Genomic DNA, 23945 nt, shown 5'->3' on the forward strand with positions numbered 1-23945 from the left:
TGCCAGGCTAGGTGCACCTTGAGGTTACCACGTGAAGTGTCGAACGCCCGCTGGCAGGAGGTCACGGGGCAGACCCAGCAGGTGCCACGGGTCGACTGACTGAGATGACTGAGACGAGTGGCTGATGCACCACCTGTGCCCCCTACTGTGCTAACCTGCTGTGCTTTAACCACCCGGCGCTCCGCTCGTTGTTGTGAGCGTCGCTCCTCCGCCCTCCGTTGTTGTTGGAGAGCGACTGCCTCCAACAACAACAACCGCCATTCGTCACTAAGTGGCGTTGACGTCACTACGACGCTTGTGCCAGGCTAGGTGCACCTTGAGGCCACGACTGCCTCACACACAGACATCCATCACCCCCCCTCCACCACCACCAACCAACCGCGCGTGCCTATCCGTGCTGGCAAATCAAATGATCGTGGAGCGCCGCGCATGCGCAGTGAGTGCGCGGCGTGAATGCGGGGCGGCATGGCGGACGGCGTGCCGGGGGTTTCGGGCACTCCGAGCCGACACGAGAAGAGCCTGGGGCTCCTCACCGCCAAGTTCGTGTCGCTGCTGCAGGAGGCCAAGGACGGCGTGCTCGACCTGAAAGTGGTGCGTGTCGCTCGCCCGTCACCTGGGCCCCCCCTGTCACTCGCTCGCGGGCGTCGCGCGGCGCGAACTCGGGCAGTGTTGGAGGGTGGTGGTGGTGGGAGTTGTTTGGGGAGGCCTGAGAAGCCTACGGTCTTTCCTAGGCTCCCCGCGGTTGGACGAGGCGAGTCGTGCGGCCCGGCTGGATCACATGGAGGGGTGTGGGGGGGGGGCGCGCGCGCTGGAGCTGGAGCTTATGGAACGGAATCGCTCTGACGAGACCCCTTTGACGAGACCCTCTGTACGAGATACCCCGTGAACGAGAGACCAGGGGAAGCCCCCGACAGGAGGAGCCCTTAAATTGCTTCTCACAAAACAAGGGCAGCTGAATCAGCGACAGGCTTCTGTCAAGGGGAGGCTACTGATACGACCCCTTTACGGAGGATAGCGGGCTGGGGTGGATGTGTGTGTGGGGGTGGGTATAACCCCTTAGTACGGGGTCCCCTTGTGCAATATCTTGTAGGCGAGAAGGCATTTGAACCCGCAGATGAGACCTCGTGGCTGTGAAGCAACCTGGCTGGTTGTTGAGCTCGTGAGTCGCCATGGCAATGAGCGATTCCCTTCCCCCCCCCATTGCTCCATCATCACAGTGCATCGGGCACGACCCTACGGCTCTTTGGGGTTTTTTTGTCCTGATGCCCACAACCTTTTTCGTTCTTTTAATCGCTAGGCCAAGATTGTAAGAGGAACGGGGAGAGACGTTCGTTTGTTGTTTCAGTTGACTTGTTAAGGGACGTCGTCTTTGCACGTTTTTGGGACACATGGTTTGTGTTTTGAGGTGTTTGGCACAGGTGTTCCGTACCTTTTTTGTTTCCATCTTGGCTGCAGAAGTCCCTTAAGATGATGTATGCAGCCAGCCACCGGTGTTATTCATGCTCACAATTACACACCTTGTAGAATTTGATAGTGCATACATATGCAGCAGTATAATTTAAATAACATACTGTATGTGCAAGTTTTTCGAGACGCGGTTGCAGAAAGAGTGCTCATTTATGTGTTTTTTTTTTTGTAAAGAAAGACAGTCCAAGGCAGAGGACACGAGGGGGGAGGTTTTGTTCCTGGACGTGATCGAGAGCAGGGAGTTTTGACAGCGCGGACCACTCTCGGATGGGAGTTCCATATAATAGTGCAGCAGTAGAGAATGAGTGATCTCCCACTGAGCGAAGGATGACTGTGGGGGGGCTTCAGTATAGGACCTTTGTTACTAGACCAGACAATTGAGGGGAGTAGAGGGCTAAGAGATGTAAAAGGGAGGAGAGTCGCGTGTAGTTTACCAGATACAGGAAGGAGGTCGTTGGGTTTGATCCCGACCCAGACGCCTGTATATTTGGAGTTTGCGTGTCTCTCTCCACAGTGATCGCGTGGAATTTTCTCCGGACCCTCCACATTTAGTGTCGGCATGCGTTCAGAGTATTGGGCTGCTTTATATTATTTCCACGTGATAAGGCCACTTCGTTGAGCTATTATTTGTGGCCAGTTTGCTTTGAAAAAGAGAGCTGTGTAGCTCGGTGAGAGCCCTTAGCTGGTAAAATAAAATACGGTAGGGCAGTATATTGAGATGACGGGGAAGAGGTAGGCGAGTAGGTGAAGGTATACTGGAGTTAATTTGACAGGGGAGAGATAGGAGCAAGTCAATGGATCGTCTATGTAGTCTTCAATTGTTGCAGCCCATTGAGATTTTGTCGCGATGTGCCACACTCGTGTCGCGCTGCATGTATCCGGTCTGCCAAGTGCCCGCCGCTATGTCCTGAGCTGCACGTTAAAAGTGGTGTGATCGTGATAAGGCGTTGCTCGCTGATGCTTGTTATGTGGCGCCTGTAAGTGACCGAGCCTTGTTTGCCAACAGCAAGCGCCGCTGGGCTGGGTGGCAGAGCACCAGAGAGGAAAAGGTCACGCCGGGAAGTTTTTTTTCGCCATCGTAATCGAGGAATTGGGAGTGGGAGCGGTGGTGGCGTAATGATTACCGCACGACACTGAACCCGGTGACCTGCGTTTGATTGTGATCCACGGATAACATCAGGGGCGAGCCATATCAGAACCAGTCCGGTTCCCATTTTCCAACCCGCACTGACTAGTGTGGTGATGTTTGGTAAAACGATTATCATGACTCATCGCATTGGATTGACAAAGGGTCTGTACCACACGTTATACATTTTAATTGAAGATATTCACTCATTGCCATATTGTGATAGGGCTAATTTCTTCCAGATATCAGCACATGGAAGACAAAACAGAACCGGTATGCCATCCTATAGTTTCCCCTCCGGCCTAAATAGGTGCTTACTAACAGCGGTGTAAAGGGTTAAGTGGACGGTGTGTGTGTGTGGGGAGTCCAGGCTGCAGACACGTTGGCCGTGCGCCAGAAGAGACGGATATACGACATTACCAATGTGCTGGAGGGAATTGGCCTCATTGAGAAGAAGTCCAAAAACAGCATCCAGTGGAAGTAAGTAAGGTCCTCTCCTACGTCATCAGCATCTCATGGTCTTTCAGTGTTAACAATCCTGCTAGCTCCTGCACACAAGCTGACTCATTGCTCCATTTCTGTCATGGATTCTCACCCTTGGAAAGCAATAGTTGTAAAATATGTAAATAGGGTATGGGCCTTGTCTAGCTTGACGCGGCCTTGAGTACCTGGTGCATTGCGTAAACAGCAGCACCGGGGAGACAAACGCAGCAGGGCCTGGTGCTGGGCGCATCACCCTCCCATGCACTGTGTTGGCCTTAATGCCTACGACATTATGATTGTAATAATAAAAATAATAACAGGTGTTTGCTAGCTGCACATTCCTTAACGGTCTATATAGGCTACATCGGGCATCTTTTTCTTTGCTTGCGTCGTGCCAGGGGACTGGGTCCAGGCTGCAACACACGCGAGGTGTCGGAGCGCCTCGTGTGCCTCAAGGCCGAGATGCTGGAGCTGGAACGACGCGAGCAGGAGCTGGAGACGCAGCGGTCGTGGGTCCAGCAGAGCATCCGCAACGTCACCGAGGATGCCAGCAACGCCACATATCCTCCAAGCCCCGCTCGCACCTACAGCCACACCCCGCCTGGAACCACGTGTCCAACCTTTGTGATTTGGCGGATGAGCCAAGTGTGTCTCCGTTGGTCAATATTTAGAAGGTGCATCGGCATGGGGGATGTTGACGTCTGCAAAACATCCATCAAATATTTTTTGTTTCACTTTAGTTTGTCTTCATATATTTTTTTATTAGATAATTAAACTATTTTTTATTTTACCAGGTAAGGCCCACTGAGCTATATAGCTGTTTTTCAGAAGCGACCTGGCCACACATTATAGCTCAGCAAAGTGGCTTATCACGTGTACATTTATAGCTGCCAAATACCCTAAATGTGGAAGGACAAACTGGAGGAACAGGAGGAAAATCCACGCAACCACGGGAAAAACATCCAAACTCCAAATGTACAGTAGGTGTCAGGATCGAACCCACGACCTCCTGTATACCAGCTGAGATAGTTAACATCTCGCCACCGTGGCGCCCCAGATATATACGTTATTAATATTGGTATGCGTACATTTGCAGTCACTGTATGTGCACACAGCGCAATAAATGCTACAATGGACAGAATGGCAAACGATTCTTAGAGTTCAGTGCTCTTGCACAAGACTCGCATTCAGGATTCTTAGGGTTCTGTATAATTGGCCGACAGCCTTCATTGAGAAACTAAAAGAGGTGTGATGACGATTGAAGGTAGCGGCGATCGAGGAGAAGTTGAGAGAATAGACCGAAGCTGGTTTGGACGTGCGGCCGGAAGGTGGTAAAAATACCATTGAATAGTAGAAAGCTCAGACAGTGAATGTTGAGGGAAAACGGCAGAGGGGAAGGCGGGAGAGGACTCGGCGAGAAGTTGTCGACAAGGACATGAGAGCATGTGACGGCTTCTTATTATGATTACGTTTGTTTACTCAGGAAAGCCTCACAAGACCCTTTTTCAGGAGGGTCCTGCCAATATTTTAAAGTTTTTCATAAGTTGGGGGTGATGTTGCCACCTGTAATCCCCAATTGAGTAATTTACAGGTAATTTGTCTTTGCATTGGGATGTTTGAACAATTCCGGTTACATTGTATGTTTTTCTAGCTATGGGAGGAATCCACAGAATCTGGAGAAAACTCATACAGAAGAGGGGGGGGAGGGGGAACGTACAAACTCCACGCAGAAAGGCCCTCTGACTCGGGAATCAAACCCAGGCTCCTTCTTGCCATCAGGCACACGTGTTACCGTTGTACAGCGCCTCCTTTAAAGATAAACCACCCTCGGTGCATGTTACCGTGGAGATGGATGGAAGACTCCGTTGGACCCGGAAAGCGGGCCGCACCAAGCGGGATAAACACTCGTAGGGTTGGGGATCAGAAAGCCGGCACAAGTCTCGCATGGGAATCGACGCGGTTGACATTAAGCGGTATTGGTAGCAGAGGGCTTGGGACGGGGTCGGCGCTGTCTTGTCGCACGCTGCTCCTTAACGGCCTGCACGCTGGCGTACCTTCCCTACGAGGACCTGTGCCGCTGCTTCCGTGGTGAGTTGGTTACTCTCTTAATATGTGGTGTGTGAGTGTGTTGCGCACACGTGCATATATCCTGAAGCGCGTTTAACGTGAAAGCTTTGGAGCTTTGGTTTTTGTGGCCAATACAATTCTGAATATTTTACGCGGGTGTTATTTACACGTGCCAATGCATCGCTACATTTTTTTATTGATAAAGATTTCTAACGACTATGTTTAATATCCACGCACGATGTTACGCTGGAACTTCTCTGAACATCAGGCAGCGGATTCGGAAATGGAATGCAAAAGTGGAGGCTAAACGACAAGAATTTTAGCATTAAAATTGTCAAGTGACCTCAACACAAAGTTAATATGGATCACCCCTGTCTATAATATTGGTCGCAAAAGTCCACGTGTTAAACCGATCATCCCTGTGTGTTTACATATTAGTACAAGTAACCCTATTTCCGTTTAATATTTCTGTAACCGAAGTATAATTATGCTGTGGCCTAAACTTAATCTGCCCGAGCCGACTTGGGCAAACAGGCAATTTATGACTAAACGTTGCTTTACGTTCATGCACTATTTTAGATTTTCATGTGATAGTTGATTTTGAGTGGCGACGTGAACTACCTCACCTGGTATACAGGAGGTCGTGGGTTCAACCCCTAACCTGACTCCTATATATTTGGAGTTTGCATGTTCTCCCCATGGTCGTGTGGATTTTTCTCCATGTCCTCCGGTTTTTCCCCTCCACATTTAGAAACATGCATTTAAACTATTTGGCTGCCATAACTGTCCACGTGATGAGCCACTTCGTTGAGGTATCATTTGTGGCCAGGTCGCTTCTGAAAAAGAGCTTCATGGCTCAATGGTCGTTCCCTGGTAAAATAAACATAGATTTTTCTTCGATTTATATTCGCTTCATTGCTGTACTTGTTTTTCTTTCATAATTTTAGTGACCAATGCCATTCTTGCAAATGAGACTCAGCCTGGTCTCACTTGAGTTTTTTACCCAGTTAAACAAAATCAACTTTAAGCGTTCCTTGCTCTATGCACGATGCTTAGGGCTAGATTTTACTTCCGGGACCTGCACCCTGATTGCGGAGCGCTGGTGCATTCAATTACAAATACTCCCACCCCACCCTCTCCTCCATCTGGGGATTGACGATTTGTAGTCTCATTCATTCAACTGCCCTTAGCGTAACATTTGGATGACTCGGATTAAGCAGTTTTATCTTCGGGACCTCTCCTGCCAGTATACACGAGGCTGTCTCGGGTGTAGGCCAATCAATTTCAAGAAGAGTGCATATAAATTCGCATATTTGTTTGTATGTTTTACCACAAGTATGTGTGATTAATACAGACTTTATGCCTTTGTAACAGGTGTCTATTTGGTGTTTTAACATCTTAACACCTGTGATTTTGCCATTTCGATGACATTTGCATAAATACTAGATAATTGTTACTCATGCACGCGATTTGACGCTTGCATAGCGAGCCCGGGATACGTGTAAAATAAGAATTGCTGGATCGATGCGTGCCGAGCGATTGATGCGTGTGTGGTTGAAGTCTGGTGAGCCATGGTTAATTGAGACCCGGGAGATGTGTGCTACCGCCCTGATGCACATGTCGCTCCTGCAGCGGACACACTGCTCGTCATCAAGGCCCCCGTGGGAACGGAGCTTGAGGTGCCCTTCCCGGACAATGTAGGTGCCTGTTCAAATAATATATTTTTCTTGTCATAGTGCGGTGTTGGCTGATACCAACAACGACAGAGGTCCTTTTTAGGCCAGACAAATGCTAATTTATATACATAATGTACATTTTATATGTTGATTAACTGTGAATAACCCAAATAATCATAGATATCCATTGTAATTTATGACTGCATTCACCCCCCTCCCCCCGGTCTTCGCATATGATTGTCTCACAGTGAGAACATCACATTTACCCCTCTATTTAAAACCGAAACAGGCGGATTCCTCCACATTTTTGGCTGTCGCGTGGCGAGGCTGGTTGTAACTACCGGCGAAAGGTCGTACTCGAATTGTAAATGTTGTGGGTTTACTCCTGAACACACCGGTGTGCTGAGTTAGTAACTAATTGGCATGTTTTGTTTACACGACAAACCTTATTTATTAGCTGTGTCGGGTGGTGGCGGGTTTAACAACACATTTATATTTACGCGATCTAACCTAAAAACCCTCTCATGGACCTTGCTTTGTGTAAAATAATATGAATTGCTTATGTGTGTATGTATGCGTGTGTATATTTGTGCGGGTGTGTACACACGTACGTTCCTGCGCACAGGTGTCCGGCGGCCAATCCAAGTTCCAGATCCATCTGCGCAGCCAGTCGGGCCCCATCAACGTGCTGCTGGTGAACAAGGACAGCGGCGGCAGCTCCTCGCCCGTCGTGGTCCCCGTGCCGCCTCCTCCTTGCTCCCCGCCGGCGGGGGAGGCACCGGCACGCGCCGCCACTCCGACCACCGACGGCGCGTTTGTGGCGGCCCTGCAGGCACGCTGCGTCGCCGCGAGCCAAGCGGAAGAGGCTGCGCTGTCCATCGCGACGAGCACCGCCCCGTCCGGTGCGACGAACACCGGTGATCGCGGCGACGACCGCGGCGACGACGCGAGGCCCCGGCTGCCGACAACGCCGGCTGCGCCGGCTGCCGGGGAGGCAGACGAGGCCGGCGGCAAAGGCGGAAAGAACGGCAGGGAGGGGAAGGAGGAGGAGAAAGAGAGAGGAGGGCGGAGGAAGAGCGGCTCGGAGTGGCGGCGTGGGAGCCCGGGACGGAGGGAAGGGCTGCGCTCAGGGGACCGGGGCCCAGCGGGGGCCACAGCCGCGGCAGAGCCGAGCGGCTGCGCCGCCGCTAAACTGGACCTGGGCTCAGGTGTGCGCAATGTCACCGGCACGCTCGCTCACAACTCTTCACGCCCTCCAAACTCGCATACTAGGAAACAAAGAAACTTGTATGCGAAGCGCTTAGGGGAAAGGGAGGGGGATGACGAAGTTTGAGCCTGAACAGGGGTTATCAAAATCCCGTCAGTGGCCATGGAAGATCAGAGTAGTGTGTGCGTATGTTGAACTTCTCTCGCACCGTACGTAGCCAACCGTGCTAATCGGAGATGCGGGGGAAGGACGACAAACTAAAACACAAAAAGCAGTTCTAAAGAAATTAGTTTTCAATCTAGATTTAAAAGTGCATGGCTGCAGTGGCTTCCTAATATTGGAGGGAAGGGCGTTCCATATGGCCACAGAACAGATGGTGGATGTGACTTGAGAAGAGGCACAAAATAGAGGTTCAAGGTGAAAGAAATCCGAGCACCCGACCGCATGCGGGAATTGACCTTTATTGGTATCGGAACTGAGCTATGTATGACCCATGAGCTCTGACTCCATCTGTGGGATGAGATGGTGACACCGTAGAGAGGAGATTGCCGTGACCGGTGCGTGCTTGTTGGGGAGCGGCGGCACGGTGGTTAGCGCACACTGCTACGAACCCAACGATGCGGGTTAGTTTCCCACTCGCAGCCAACATCGCTGATGAAATGCTAAACTGGTCATGTGCCTCCCTTAAATCGACACGGCCTTTAATGAGTAACCGGTGCATTGTGTGAACATCGGCATTGGGGGGACAAAAGTGGCCGGCGTGATGTCGGCTTTCGTAGCGTGCTCTCTCGCAGCGCTTGCCCCAACAATCTGCTCAAGGCTACGTGGGGATCCTTGTCTCTTTGTTGTGTCTGCGTTGGACAGACGGCGGTGTGCCTGGCGCGAGCTCTGTGCCGGTGGCAGTGCCACAGGCGGGGGGCCCTCCCGACGCGCCCCTACCTCACACATTCCAGCCCATTAAACCAGAGGGCTCCCAAGGTACAAAGGAGCGCAGACCCGCCCGCCTCGTGCTCTCCTTGTGTCACGTCGCTGCTGAGGTCCCTGCTCTTGTTGTATAGATAATGTGCGCGCTGCACATTATCACCAATTGCCACAGAGCCAATTGGTACCTCTACCAATTCAATCGCTGTGCGTGTGTGTGTGTGTGGTGTGTCGTCGGTAGTTTCACGTTTATTTTGTTTAACTAGGTGAGAATGCAAAGAGACTAGTAGTTTCGTTTGCAAGACTGGGGGGCAATGATTGTTGCTGTGTGTATCATCCCAAATGAGTAACTTGTGGTGGGATTTTCGAAGTTGGAAAATTTCAAGTGCGGTCAAATCACCCTAACGGACCCACACTGCACAGGTGAGGCCCCTCAATCAGCGGTGGATTGCAGGAAAGGGCTGTGCATGGTCCTCACGAGCACCGTTTGACGAACTGCGAGTGTGAGTCACCATTGATTGATGGCGCGGCTTGCGCTGCCACTGCTGCCACTGCTGCTGCTCCTCCAAGTGCTGGGCGCAGGTGCGCCGTGCATCTTTATGAACGGCCAAGTGGCTGAGCTCTCTCTGGTGGTTAGTCCGTTGCTGGTGGACAGGAGACGCGGTCTGGCCAAGCGCCAGCAGGGGAAGTGGTCAGGCTCGACGGTTGGCAAAAGCCGTGATGGGGTTGGGGAGGGGAGTTCGGGAGAAGCTTTTCTTTAACGTGAATCCAAAAACTATAAACTGCAAACTATTTTAAGTTTACAGGGTAAGGCCCACTGAGCTAATATAGCTCTTTCAAAAGCGAATGGGCCACAGATGATAGCTCGGCGAAGTGGCTTATTATCACGTGGGCATTTATAGCAGCAGCTAAATACTCTTCAACGCGTGCTGTTGACTCTAAATGTGAAGGGAAAAAAAAACAGAGGACCAGGACAAAAATGCACTTGACCCACGGGGCGAGAGACATACAAACTCCAAATATACAGGCTTCAGGGTCAGGATCGAACCCATGAACTCCTGCATACCAGGCGAGGTCGTTAAGATCTCGCCACCGCAGCGCCTCATACGTGCGCTCATTCATTCCTTCAGGCAAGTTTCTTTACGGTACTTGTAATCTAGATTTGAAGCTTTCGTGACTGCAGGAATCCATACTATTTGGTTCTTTCGGTAAAGTCAAGTAGGTATAAAATAAAATTTTGTAATAACATTTTATGAAATGTTATTTTTACCTACGTGACTTTACCGAAATAACCCAAGGGTATAGTACTCGTAATGAGTGAAATAAGGACATTGACAAATCGGGCAGAACAAAAACTGAAAGTTACACACAGAAGCATGGAAGGTTGCAAGCTTGAAATTACATTTGGAGACAAATAGGAACACATAGATTTGAGAACAGTGGCACGTCACAGATACCATATTGACCGTTACGAAAATTTAGTGGGCTTGTACAGGACACGTCTCTAGGAGGAGAGACAATGGCAGGTAGTCAATACTAAATGTTTTGGTGGCAGCCAAAGAGGGGATCGCACCCGAGAGGGCATCCAACAGAGAGATGGAGCATTGAAAATCCGCTCGTGTGCAGGAGCTTGATGGTTGGACCGTTGCATCGCAGCGCTGCGAGAGGTGGCAACGACCTTGGGGGAGGCCTTCATCCATTGTAGCTGACGATGGCGACGATTAAATGTGTAAATGCTGTAAAGTGTTCAACTTTACCGATGGGGTGTAATGTGATGGCCCAAGATACAGGGCTGTCTAGGAAGAGTGTCGGTCTGTTTAAAAGATTAGTGATGGCCAAACGCCTGACCTCTTCAATTCCTTTTCCACCCTGCAGGGTTCGAGGACATGTTTGAGTTTGCGAAAGGTACGAGCACACCCCGCACATGCTCGCTACGTACCTCACACACACACACTACGTACCTCACACACTCACACTACGTACCTCACACACTCACACTACGTACCTCACACACATTCACTACGTACCCCACACACACACACTACGTACCTCACACACGCTCGCTACGTACCCCACACACACTCACTACGTACCCGACACACTCACTATGTACCCCACACACGCTCACTACGTACCTCACACACGCTCGCTACGTACCTCACACACACTCACTACGTACCCCACACACACTCACTACGTACCCCACACACTCTCACTACGTACCCCACACACGCTCGCTCCGTACCTCACACACGCTCACTACGTACCTCACACACGCTCACTACGTACCCCACACACGCTCACTACGTACCTCACACACACTCACTACGTACCCCACACACGCTCACTACGTACCCCACACACGCTCGCTACGTACCCCACACACACTCACTACGTACCTCACACACGCTCACTACGTACCCCACATATGCTCACTACGTACCCCACACACACTCACTACGTACCTCACACACGCTCACTACGTACCCCACACACGCTCGCTACGTACCCCACACACGCTCACTACGTACTCCACACACACTACGTACCCCACACACGCTCGCTACGTACCCCACACACGCTCACTACGTACCCCACACACACTACGTACCTCACACATGCTCGCTACGTACCTCACAAACGCTCGCTACGTACCCCACACATGCTCGCTACGTACCTCACACACACTCATATGTACCCCACACACACACACACACTACGTACCTTACACACACTCGCTACGTACCTCACACACACTCGCTACGTACCCCACACACACACTCACTACGTACCTCACACACACTCACTACGTACCTCACACACGCTCACTACGTACCTCACACACACTCACTACGTACCTCACACACGCTCACTATGTACTCCGCAATCGCTCCCGAACTATCCCACACACACACGTCCAAGGTGTGATGCCTTTAACGGCCTTAGCTGAGCCTTTCCGGCACGGATCAGACGATCCAGTTTGGCACCACTTTAACACTGCTGTGAGATGTGGGCCCGGCGGTGGCGCATTTGCCGCTCGTTGCAGAGGCTGCCCTGGTCAATACTGCGTTGTGTCTTAACCGTAAAACGCTTCACAGTGGACGTTAGAGAGCCCATGACGTCATTATAAAACTCGTGAGCCATTGTGTGGTGGCGTCACGGTCCAAATTTGCCAAACTTAAACAAAAAAAACCCTGCAAATAACTCAATTGGGATGACACGTAGCAATGATTGCGCCCCCACCCTCATCCCTTCCCTACTGGCAGACTAATGCCCGATTGCATTGCAGGTGTTGAGTCGCCTTGTGCCCACAGGGAAAACTGCCGCTGGGGGGGGGGGGGTGCTCTTTTCAATGTGTCGAGATGAGATGCAATGCATCTCATCCCACTGTAGCAAAGGATGCACATTCGAATGCCCATATTGTACAGCATTGCCCCTTAAAGTTATAACAGCTTCAAATTTTGTAATTGATACTCGCTAATGTTTATCGAGTAGTGATTACAGCAAACCAAATTATTTTAATTAAAAAAATCAAACGTTTGTGACGGGAATTACATGTTCTTCCCTGCGGCGGGTGCTGCCCCCAGGTGGTTACCGCTTCTCCGAGAAATGCTAGGTTCAACACCAGTTTGGGAGCCTCCGGTGTGGAGTGTAAGGTGCCCTAAGACGCCGCAGCGTAAAGGAGGGCGGCCCGGCAAAGTCAAATCGTAGTCGTTCCTTATCATCGTTCACATTGTGGGTGCTCGATGGCCAATTGCCGACGGGAAATTGTCACCGATTCGTGCCCCCCCCCCCTCTGCTCCACAGACGTCGTGGACTCAGAGCTACTGAAGGAGCTGATGTCTGTAGACAGTAAGTGTCCGATCGTGCGTGGTCCGGTGGTGGAGCGGCGGCGCAGTGGTTAGCGCAACTCTGCCATGAACTCGGCAACCCGTGTTTGTTTCCCCGCTCGCGGCCAAAGTTGGTGACGAATATCTGAACCAGTCCTGGGCATCCCCTCGGTTGGCTCTGGCTTAAATCAGTATCTGCTGCAGTGTGTGAGATCCAACATTGGGGGAGACAGAGGTGGGAATTGATATTCACCCAATGCCGAAAAATGGCACTGCAAAATACTCATTTGGGTTTACACCTGGCAACGTCGCCTTCTCCCGCGAAAGCTTGGCAAGATCGCTCCTGAAAGAGTGAGTCTTTCTTGACGACAATCCCGACGTGAATTTGGGAACCACCAGTGGTCGGATAGACTGCGGGGGGGCACACGAGGGCCTGCACGCGCGTGCGTGCATCGTAAACACAAAAAGCATTCCACTGTATGTTGGTGAACTGTGAATGAACCAACTGGTAATTGGTACTGCATATTCTCAGATTAACATAACCCATTGTAATTGATATGAGTATATTTAATCCCCCCTCTGGTCTTCACACCTGATAGGCTCACAGTAATGACATCACCTTTACTCGATTTAAGACCGAGACAGGAAGACTTCTTCACAATTCTGGAAAATTGCCAGATGAAGCTGGTTGTAATTGCCAGCAGAACGTCGTACTCAAATTGTAAATGTTGTGGATTTACTCTGCAACACACCGGTGTGCTGAAGTAGGAACTAATTGGCACGTTTTGTTTATGTGACAAACCATTATTCTTTGGCCGTGTTGGGTGGTGGTTGGTTAACCACACATTTATATTTCCCGCGCTCTTACGCAAAATCCTTTACTGTGGATATTGGTCGCGAAAGCCTACTTTCTACGTGTTAAACTGCATCCTCTGCATTGCAGCCTTCTCCCCACTGCTGCGGCTCTCCCCGCCGCCCGGCGACCAGGACTATTACTTCAACCTGGACGAGAGCGAAGGCCTGTGCGACCTCTTCGACATCCCGCTGCTCGACCTGTGAGGTCGTCCCCCGCTCGCTCGCTCGCCTGCCACTTGTCATGACCTCCTGGCCACGGGGCCCTCTGCCCACATTCATTCCCAACCGTTGGCTCGCCCTCACGTTGGCACGTGACGGTTCGTCATCGGCACGGGGACGATAGCCATTCGACGTGTTGTCGTGATTCAGGGGGGTGGGGGGCCGCGATTGGATTCAAGAATCGATTCTTTTTTTTGTCTTGTTTGTACCGTCTCCCTCATTCGTATTGTCTCCCTCAATTTCTACCGTCGGTCTCATTTTTATTGTCCGTCACTTGTATTGCACCCGTCACTTCTACCATCTCGTTTGTACTGTGTCTGTGCGATCTGCTCGCTTTCGATTCGACACCCCCGCGTGGCCTAAGTGTACAACACAGACGACTCCGATCATGGAACCGTTCACCTTGTTACGCGCCTAGCCTCGCGTTCACCCACCCACCCCCTCCACCCACAACACCCTCCCCTCGACCCCACACCCGAGTCGAAGCAAGCCTCAAACTCCCTTCTCTGAGCTGCACTGCCCGTAACGAGCTGCGGCCCAAGGCCTGGCCAAAGCCGCTTAATTTTAAGCACTTAACTGTTTTTAGACCTTCACCTAATGATTTCATAGCAATGACGAGTGTTTTTTTTTTTTAGCGAAATGGCGCGAGATGCCTCTCCGACCCGTTGGAATGTTCAGTGTCCTGCCTTTTGGTACATTCACTGTCCTGGCCATGGCCTGTATGTTCACTGTCCTGCCCATGTGTGTGTGTGTGTTCACTCTCCTGCCCGCTTGTATATTCACTGCCCTGCCCATGTGTGTGTGTTCACATTCTTTCCCTTGTTGGCAAAGTAGGGGGCACACGTGATGCATCTGCTATTCATCTCAGTCGGTCAACTGATGGCGCCTAGGTCTGTTCCATGACCTTCTGCCAGGGAGCCCCAAAGGTCACCTAGCCTGGCACAGGCACCGTGGTGATGTCACCACTACTTAGTGGTGAACGGCAGTTGCCCATGTGTGTATATTCAAGCCTGCCCGGGTGTGTGTGTTTACTGTCCAGCCCATGCGTGTATATTCACTCTTCTGCCCATGCGTGTATATTCACTCTTCTGCCCATGTGTGCATATTCAGGCCTGCCCGTGTGTGTTGACTGCCCCCCCTATGTTGTGCATCACTGTCCCCTCTCACATTGTTTTATACCAGACTCTCGTAATTAGCTCGGGACCGCACCCTGCGTAGACGGTCCCATTGTGTATATTAATACGGTAATAGTAAAGGCATATTTTTCTACTTTAAAATAAGCAGCGCGTGTGTGTGTCTGTGTTGTGTGTTTATAACAAATGGCAAGGGCCGCAGTGTCCCCGTGCGTGTGTGTGTGTGTTGTCACTGCTGCGGTTTTATCATTGTCATCGGAGCGCCGCTTTGGCCGTGTGCCACCGCGCGGTGGTGGTGGGACGGTGGGGGGGGGGGACCTTTTTGGCTGTGGGAGACGAGGACTCTGCAGGACGGTCACGAAGCTGCTCCGAGTCTTCTTCTCGTAAAAGAAGAGGCCTTGCGGCGAAGCACGGGACATGGTTCCGGACGCTTATTGGGAAATGTGAGGCGGTCTCTGCTCGTGCCACATCCTGATGACCGCCACGTGTGGCACTGACCGACCAACCACCGCCCTCTGCCGCTGCCTTTACATTTCACTGAGAAAGGAAGGTACTGACCCTGGCCACACGGGTGCCAAGGTTGGCGCTCGTGAGACTCGTCGAGCGACCTACGGCACTGCCAGACCTGCCGCTGTCACCCGCCCGCTCTTGTGTGGGCCGGCGAGGCGAAGGTGGGGGGACCAATTGGCAGTGCCACTTTTTTTTTTAAGTGTTGGGAGGCTGCCACTGTTATGGGGATGTGGGGGGGGGAGCTAAGGTTACTTCATGTATTTCCCAGGGGTATTCAAAGAAGCCAGTTTTTTTTTGTGAGGAGCCGTAGCCGAGTGGCACGGACCACTGTAGCAAAGGATGCAAATTCGAATGCCCATATTGTACAGCATTGCCCCTTAAAGTTATAACAGATTCAAATTTTGTAATTGATACTCGCTAATGTTTATCGAGTAGTGATTACAGCAAACCAAATTATTTTAATTGAAAAAATCAAACGTTTGTGACGGGAATTACATGTTCTTCCCTGCGGCGGGTGATGCCCCCAGGTGGTTACCGCTTCTCCGAGAAATGCTAGGTTCAACACCAGTTTGGGAGCCTCCGGTGTGGAGTGTAAAAGTCATCTCTAGTACGTATATTGCATTAATACGTTTTATTTTGACTGCTGTGAAGGCCGCTCACTTACCCCGTGAGCATTTGCATTTTTAGTGCGGAGAGTTCAAGTCTGTTGCTTGCTAATTGCAAAGGGGGGGTGGGGGGGCATAGTTCCCCCTGCCCCCCAGCTCACTCTTGCAATTGAGATTCTCCCTGGTCTCTACAGAGTTCTTACCTGGTTAAAGGAAATTTACTTAACTAGTGGCACTGCCTTATGGGTGGACCATCGCACCTGGTCACATTGAAGACGGCAGCGGCGATTAGGGGGTGTAACGATACTTTGAACCATCGATTCTGTAACCTCGCGCCGCATTTAATTTTATGATCATGCTCGTTTACTTAGGAAAGCATCGCCGAGTCCCAAAACGCTTTTTCAGAAGGCTCCTCCCAAGATGTTTCGCATTTGCAGCCGACGATTGATATTTATATTGTAAAACTTAATTTGAATTTTCAAACGTGTGACATTTTTCTTGAATGTCCCACTGTCAGTGAAACAGAGCCGGCGGGTAGTATATTTTTTATTGTGGTTAATGCTGCATTATTAATCAGGGCGGCCTGTGGATTCGAACCGTGTGAACCTCAGCAACAAGTGACGGCATGTGCTGCCGCTCGGCCACGTGAATTGAATCGCCTAAGAATCGATGTTTTCAGCTTCGTACGTGCTGTGTGCGCGTTGAATTGAACCTTATTGCCGTGACCCCGGGGTCCCATAAGCCCCCGGCTCTCACATAAACTGCGTTGCGACGTCATTTTATGTCTGTTGAAGGCGAATTATACGGCAATCTATTCCTCTGGACGAGCGCGACACGATGTGCTAATCAAAGTCTCAAAGTTTTGTTCCTTCTGCGCATTCGTCCTTGCTGCGCTTGGACGACATGACAACAGTGATCCGTGCCAGGTGGGTCGCAGTGTTTGTGCGCGGTGGGACGGAGTCGCCAAAATTAAATTAATTACGATTTTTACTTCCGTTTATTCGGGACCCTGGGGTCCCGCCATAAGGTTCAATAGCCGTTTTGATGAATCGTTACATCCCCACTCTCCCAGTAATGGTGGGGAGGGTGGGGGCAATGTGGAGAGAGCTTCACGGCAGAGGATCCAACCGATGTTGGAAGGTGCCACGGAACACACCTGGCGAGCGTACGCGCACACGCATGTCGTGTGTAGTGTAATGTCGTGTGCGGACACCACAGTCGTAAGTTTATCCAGAATCGGGCACGAAGTGATGATGAAGGTGTAGCCCGGTCTGGAGCCCCTGGCGACGACCTTATTGGTGCATGGCTTCACCATCAGCCGACAGACCAAGGCGTGTAATGTCTGTGGATGCTATATTGTACACATTGTATGTGTGGCTCAAGGGGGTGTGTTTGTAAAGTCAGTAATAAAGCTTAATTTGATTAATTTTGCCTGCAGTCTGTTCGTTAGTGGGCACGTGACCATTACTTAGAGTTATGCCAAGAATGCGTGGAGGGTTTCACATGAGAACATTTTTTTTTCAATCTGTGCACATTAGATGATCGTGACTACAAAGTATAAATAATGTGACCCAACCAGCCCAACCTATCTTCGCCTCCCAGAAGAGCACGCCCATCGGACCGTGTTCAGATCTTTCACATATCTTGTGAGCTCGCACAATCCAGTCAGGGTGGATTGTAGGCAGGCCAGCCTGAATGTTTTCCAAGCCAGCGCGCGTGGATGTTTCCGTTAAGGGTACCCATATTTCACAGTCGTAGAGACCAGGGTGTGATGGTGGCGGAGACGATCCAGAGCTTCGTGCGGAGCGACGAGGCCAGGCAGCTTCCACACAGCGTCGCTGCAGACAAATAAACGATAACGCCACTCGACTGATAAGAAGCGAGACGTCCGCTGTCAAACCAGGGCTGGTGATGAGCACACTTGCTCAGGGATGGGAACGCCTCCAAACTCTACAATCGCCCCACGACCCCGTGGGGCGTTGGCTGTGTGGAGCGTTCTATGACCGACTACCTGCACAGGTGTTTTGTTGTGGTGACGCTGGTGGTGAGACCCTACTACTACGTGGCAGGCTCCAGCAGAGTCCCCCAACTCTTACACATTTCATTGTTAATGTTTTTGGTTACATCTGAGTGTATCGACTTTGTTCCTCTCTCTCTGTTTCTCCATGCTTCTTTGCACACTGTTCAGCGTTTCAATTTCCTATCGTCGGTGTCCGCGTGTCTTATCCATTTCATAGCAGGAATTACGAACTTCATCACAGGTAATACGAACGTGATCGGACAATTTCCACCTTGGCCACATTGCTACGTCGGTAATTGTAATAAAGTATTTGTTTTCTGAGTGCTCTTATCCCTGGTCTTGCCTGTCAACATTTTGATCTCGGTCCTTCAACAAATGCTCTGTAATATACACAAACACACTGTTGTGTTTCAGTTGCTCAGTTGCATTGCTCCAACAGACATTTCTAGATTTAAAGCTTTCGTGACTGCAAGGATCCATACTCTTTGGTTCTATTCGGTAAAGTCACGTAGGTAAAAAATAAAACAACAAAAATCATGACGTTTCGGCCACAACACAAGCGGCCTTCATCAGGTGAAGGGATCAGGCTGTCTCGAGGACAGCGCTGGAGTGAAACAGCCACGCTCAGACCGCGGAAGCTGTATCCACTCCAGCGCTGTCCTCGAGACAGCCTGATCCCTTCACCTGATGAAGGCCGCTTGTGTTGTGGCCGAAACGTGATTTTTGTTTTATTTTTTACCTACGTGACTTTACCGAATAGAACCAAAGAGTATCCAACAGACATCTTCCTTTGTAACTTTCTGACCCCCACCCCGGACATCTGTGGAAAAAAAGAGCTTAATAGCTCACCGGATTCCTCCACTATATATGTGTAGTGTCATAGCGCTGGCTGCTGGCAGAAAAGGGGATCTGCGGCGTGCAGCAGTCCCGACATCAGCAGGCCAGGCTACACACGAGAGGGGGATCTATGGGAAAGGTCACAGAAGGGGCCCACCAGAAACCCGCTGGTAGGTTCCAGAAAGTGGGCGTGGCCGGGGGCGGGGCTAGGCCATGCTGAGAGTATAAGAGGGGCCCCTGTAGGGAACCTCGGGGCTGTTGTTGGAGTGGGATCCTCGTCTTGCTTTTGAAGTCCATCGCCATTCTTCTCGTCGTCTTCGTCTGTACCATCTCGGGGCGCCGCTAGTCAGACAGCCTAATAACTGTCCTGGCTGAGTAGCGTCGCCGATAATGGACTAAATATTAAGCATGTTAATCCCGATGGTGCTCGTTAATAAAGAAGTGCCTCTAAGTCTTATCGTCTCCGAGTTAGTCACTACATATGTATCAAAGATTCTGAACTGCATCGGGGCCTCGATGCTGCTGCGTGGAGGAGCAGCGCTGTGTGCAAAAATCGTGTGCAAAAATTCCACTGTGGAGGTAGCAGCAGCAGCAGCGAGGGGTTAGTGGATCACCGCACGCACAGATGTTGTGAAACTCCCTTCGCGTTGGCGTCGAGGTGCCATGACCCTGGTTCGTCGGGAGATGGCAGCACAGCAATTTGACGAATTGCCGTCTGTTTCCATCTGTATGGGGATAGAGTGGCGATGGATGTTGAACTTCTTTGGCACCCTATTTGGCACCCTACTTAGCGAACCGTACCATTCGAAGGTGGCATATTCGCGATAAGGGGCCGTCCATAAATGACGTCACGCACCTGGGTGGGGGGGGGGGTGTCAGATATTTGCGACAATGTGTGACGAGGGGGGGTTTGAGAAATGTGACGTCACATCAAAATGCGCAACTTTAAATAAATATAGACAACACGTTCTACTTAATTAAATAGACTTTTTAATACATGTTTTCTACAACATCAGAGTGCAGCGCCACATTAAATACGCACTACAATGACAATAGTTTAAAGGGATTTGAAGCATGTTTTATTTTCGAAATGGAAATATGGTTTTGCGGGCGGGGGGGGCAAAGTTTTGTGACGTCATATTTGAAGGGGGGGGTCTGACTTTGTGACGCCGTGTGACGGAGGGGGGGGGGGGGTAAAAAATCGTCCAAAATCGCGTGACGTCATTTATGGACGGCTCTTAACAGCCTCGTGCCGCACAGGGATAGCTGCCACTGGGGGGTGCTCCGAGGCGAGACCACACAGCAGCAGTCATCGCCAACCCCCCCCCCCCCCCCCCACTGGGAAACGACTGCAGATGGGGGGGCTGTGGGACAGGACTCGCGCGATCGGAACACTAACGTAATTTGCAAAGGTACTAATTAACTATGTTACTGGTAGGAATCTCCTGGTTCCACCAGCCCACAGGGGATTATTGTGTCCATCCGTCCGTCATGCATCCAAAAATGGGAGGGGTGGGGCTGGGTGGAGAGGGAAGGGGAGGGTGGGGAGGGGCTGGTTGGGGAGGGTGGGGCTGGGTGGGGAGAGGAGGGTGGGGAGGGGCTGGGTGGGGAGGGTTGGGAGGGGCTGGGTGGGGAGGGGCTGGGTGGGGAGGGGCTGGGTGGGGAGGGTGGGGCTGTGTGGGGGCTGGGAGGGGTGGGGCTGGGTGGGGAGGGGCTGATCACCCCGTGGTGCCCTTATAAAACTCAACGTTTAACCTACTCACGCCAGCTTGTGCCCGCCCTCAGTCGGGCATATTTGCGGAATACACGCTGCCGTTGACCCTGGCCATTGGCCGAGCAACCCAACGTTTCTTCCAGCTCCCTCCGCAGGAATGTGTTAATTGCCGTTACTAATTGTCGCGGGCGCGCATGACGCTGCAAAGTATTATTTGTATTTTAATTTAGCGTGCTGATCTTAAAGGTGCATTGAAAATTTTGATACTCCGACTGATGCTTCTGTTGTTGTGGAGTAACTCTTGCAGCCAGCTATGGCTCTAGGATTTGGTGTTACATGTTATTTATGTAGTTTATTGTAAAAATTCGGTCACAGTCCCTATGATCACTGTTACGTTGCAATTATGGCTTTATTTTTTGGTGATTTTGAAAAGTTTTTTGGTTTGGACATGTTTGTTGTGAGCTTTGAGAAGTGGGTGTTACCCACAGCATTCTATCAAAAGGCTGCTTAGCCCAGCCCTCCCACCCACCCACGCCCCCTTACTGACTCCTGCCCCCTCCCTTAACCTGTATATAATCCAAGGTCGTCTCTGAACTGTGCTCCTAACACAGATATTCTGCGTTGACTTTTCCACCTGAAGTCGGAAGCTTGTGTTGCCTCCGAAACGTCGTGATTTAATTATTTTTTATTTTGTTTTATTTTATCTATGTGACTTTACCGAATAAAACATAAGTTTTCTTGTGGTTGTTGTTGTTGTTTGACTTGCATCCCACTGGGATTTTTTTTGCACACAGCATTGGTGTACAGTGCTTTTTTCAGGAATATTTTGCTGTTTTATTTCATGGATTTTCTGTTTGCACAGTCACATGTGTGGTGCCACCGCAGCGAAGCCGCTCCGTCGGAGCCGTGCCTGCCACTGTGATGCCGCAGCAGCGAGGCCATCCTGACGACTCCGTGGCCGCGACGCCGCCACCTCCGAGCGACGGGGCCGACGCTGCTCTTCCCTCACCACCCCCCACATGAACATACCCCCACATAGAGCCCCGACGGGAGCTCACCTGGCCGACAGGTTTTCACCCAGAAGCCCCCTCATGGGACCAAGCTTCACGGTTTCCTGCGACCAGGGAATTGGGCGACCTCCCCCGAGGCTAACGTGCACCGCGGCGCCGTGACTTGGGTTGTAATCACGTGGTCACGACGGGGCTGCCGAGCCACCGCGGATAGGAAACAACAAAAACACACACTGGTCAGCAGGCAGGTAGGGGGTGGGGCGGAGTAGCGAGCGACGGGAAGGCAGGAGGTCCTTCCCTTGCACGACGTGTGTGCTTGTTCAAAGAGTAAAAAGCGGACGTCGGAGAGAGCACCGATCGGATTAGCGAAGAGCGGGAAATCCGAGGCTCCTGATTGGACGAGAGGCCAGCGGATTAGCGGCACGTTACCTTTGATGTAGGAACAATAAAAAGGGCAGAGGAGGTAGAGGTGGGGATTCGGGTTCTCCTGCACTCAAGTAGCGGAGGGGTCATCGTGCCTGCTACTGGATCGTCTGTGTGACGAGTCGCACCGCAGCCAGGCCCCATTCCCAGCAAGGACTACGTGCAGCCTCGCCTTTCCGCGACTTCATGCACCTCGGAGTCGAACCGTGAGTACGGAGGAGAGAGGTGAGATAAAGGGGAATATCCCTTAGGGAGAGGGACTGGGAAGAGACGGGGACAGATTGAGTCCCAGACCGCCGGGAGATAGGTTAGACCTGCCCTGCTGGCCCACACTGACACGGGTAGTTTAGCTACGTTATTCGCGGAGAATAAATCGCCAGGAGTCAATAAACCTTGTCGTGTCGTCCCTGCGAGTGCGGAGAAGAGTGCACGGTGCTGTGAGCCTTCGAGCGTGTATTTTACCCGCGTGTGCGCGCTCGCCGCTGCGTGTAGCCCGTAGTTAACGTGTACGCGAGATAGACGGGCGTCGTGCACGCGAGATTAACTGTGTGGCCCCGTGGTTAGCGTGTGCGAGAGGTGCAGCGGCGGCGGACTGGTACGAGGGTACGTGGGATTATTCGTGCGACCTTTGGTTAGCGTGTGCGAGAGGCGCACGGGCGGTGTACCCGAGAGTTTGTTCGTACAGCCCTTTAAATCAAGCTCCGGGGTCGCCTCCTCCAATCGGCGGCGCGCGTACGAGTGACGCCCCCCGCCCTCTGACCCCCGACCCCGGGGTCCCGCGCGTGCTATTGGTGCGCGGCGCCGGGCAGGTAGCCGCGTCGAATTTTGGTGGTTAAGGGCCAGGTCCCTGCAGGGTGGGCTGGTAGGACAAGTCTCAGCGCTGTCTATTGCTGATTTTACACCCAACAGCATGAGATTTCACTTCGTTAAAGTATTGAAAGGGGACGGACGGACGGACACATTAATCTATTGCAGGCTGGTACACTCAGTTTACAACTTCGTTCATACCAGTACCAGCCCTTTACATCATGCTCCGAGGGGGGCTTGATGTAAAGGGGAGCGTTGCTGCTGCTGCTGTGGGAGCAGCAGCAGCAAAAACCCTCCCCAGGACACGGAAGAGGGGGAGCAGTGGATCCCAGATGAGCGGGGAGACGGGAGTCAGCCTCCCCGACACACTTTAAGATGTTTTTCTTGTTCGTGTTTTTGTGTTTGTTGTTGTGGTTGCACCCGATTCAAGAGCCGAATGGCTCGCAGGGGCTATACCAAAATAAATAAACTGAAACTGAACTGAAAATGAGTGGTGGTAATTACAACTCTACACCCCCACACCTAACGTACTACCAAATACAATCAACAACGCGACGGGCCCGATTTGTTAAACTAATTTAAAACAACCCGTCCAATCGAAGCCGAATGTCGAAACAACGTCGAACACAAACGTTCCCCTCACCTACCTACTCCTCACCCACTACCCACCCCTCACCCTCCCCACACCCACCACACTCCCCTCAACCACTCCTCACCCTCACCCACCCACTTCTCACCATCACTCCCCTCACCCACCCACCACACTCCCCTCAACCACTCCTCACCCTCACCACCCTCACCCACCACACTCCCCTGACCCTCACCCACCACTCACTCACCCCCACACCTCACCCTCCCTTCACCCACCACACTCCCCTCAACCACTCCTCACCCTCACCCACCCTCACTCCCCTTACCCACCCACTCCTCACCCACCCTCACCCACCCACTCCTCACCCTCACCACCCACCCACTCCTCACCCTCACTCCCCTCACCCACCACACTCCCCTGACCCTCACCCACCACTCACTCAC

The 23945-nt window shown here is 51.6% G+C and overlaps 1 protein-coding gene across 1 annotated transcript; it reads left to right on the top strand.

Annotated features, from left to right (window-relative positions):
* The first annotated feature begins 394 nt into the window (after positions 1-394).
* On the top strand, positions 395-17525 carry LOC116956073 (transcription factor E2F4-like). Its single transcript, XM_076053992.1, has 10 exons — positions 395-591; positions 2964-3073; positions 3475-3633; positions 5118-5164; positions 6776-6840; positions 7445-8027; positions 8891-9004; positions 10823-10852; positions 12755-12799; positions 13721-17525. The coding sequence occupies exons 1-10, from the start codon at positions 454-456 to the stop codon at positions 13834-13836; spliced, it is 1407 nt and encodes a 468-aa protein (XP_075910107.1). The 5' UTR covers positions 395-453; the 3' UTR covers positions 13837-17525.
* Positions 17526-23945: the final 6420 nt, after the last annotated feature.

This window comes from Petromyzon marinus, chromosome 63 (genome assembly GCF_048934315.1).
Source record: "Petromyzon marinus isolate PM22_M1 ecotype Great Lakes invasive population chromosome 63, UKy_Petmar_22M1.pri1.0, whole genome shotgun sequence".
In the NCBI taxonomy this organism is placed as follows: Eukaryota; Metazoa; Chordata; class Hyperoartia; order Petromyzontiformes; family Petromyzontidae; genus Petromyzon; species Petromyzon marinus.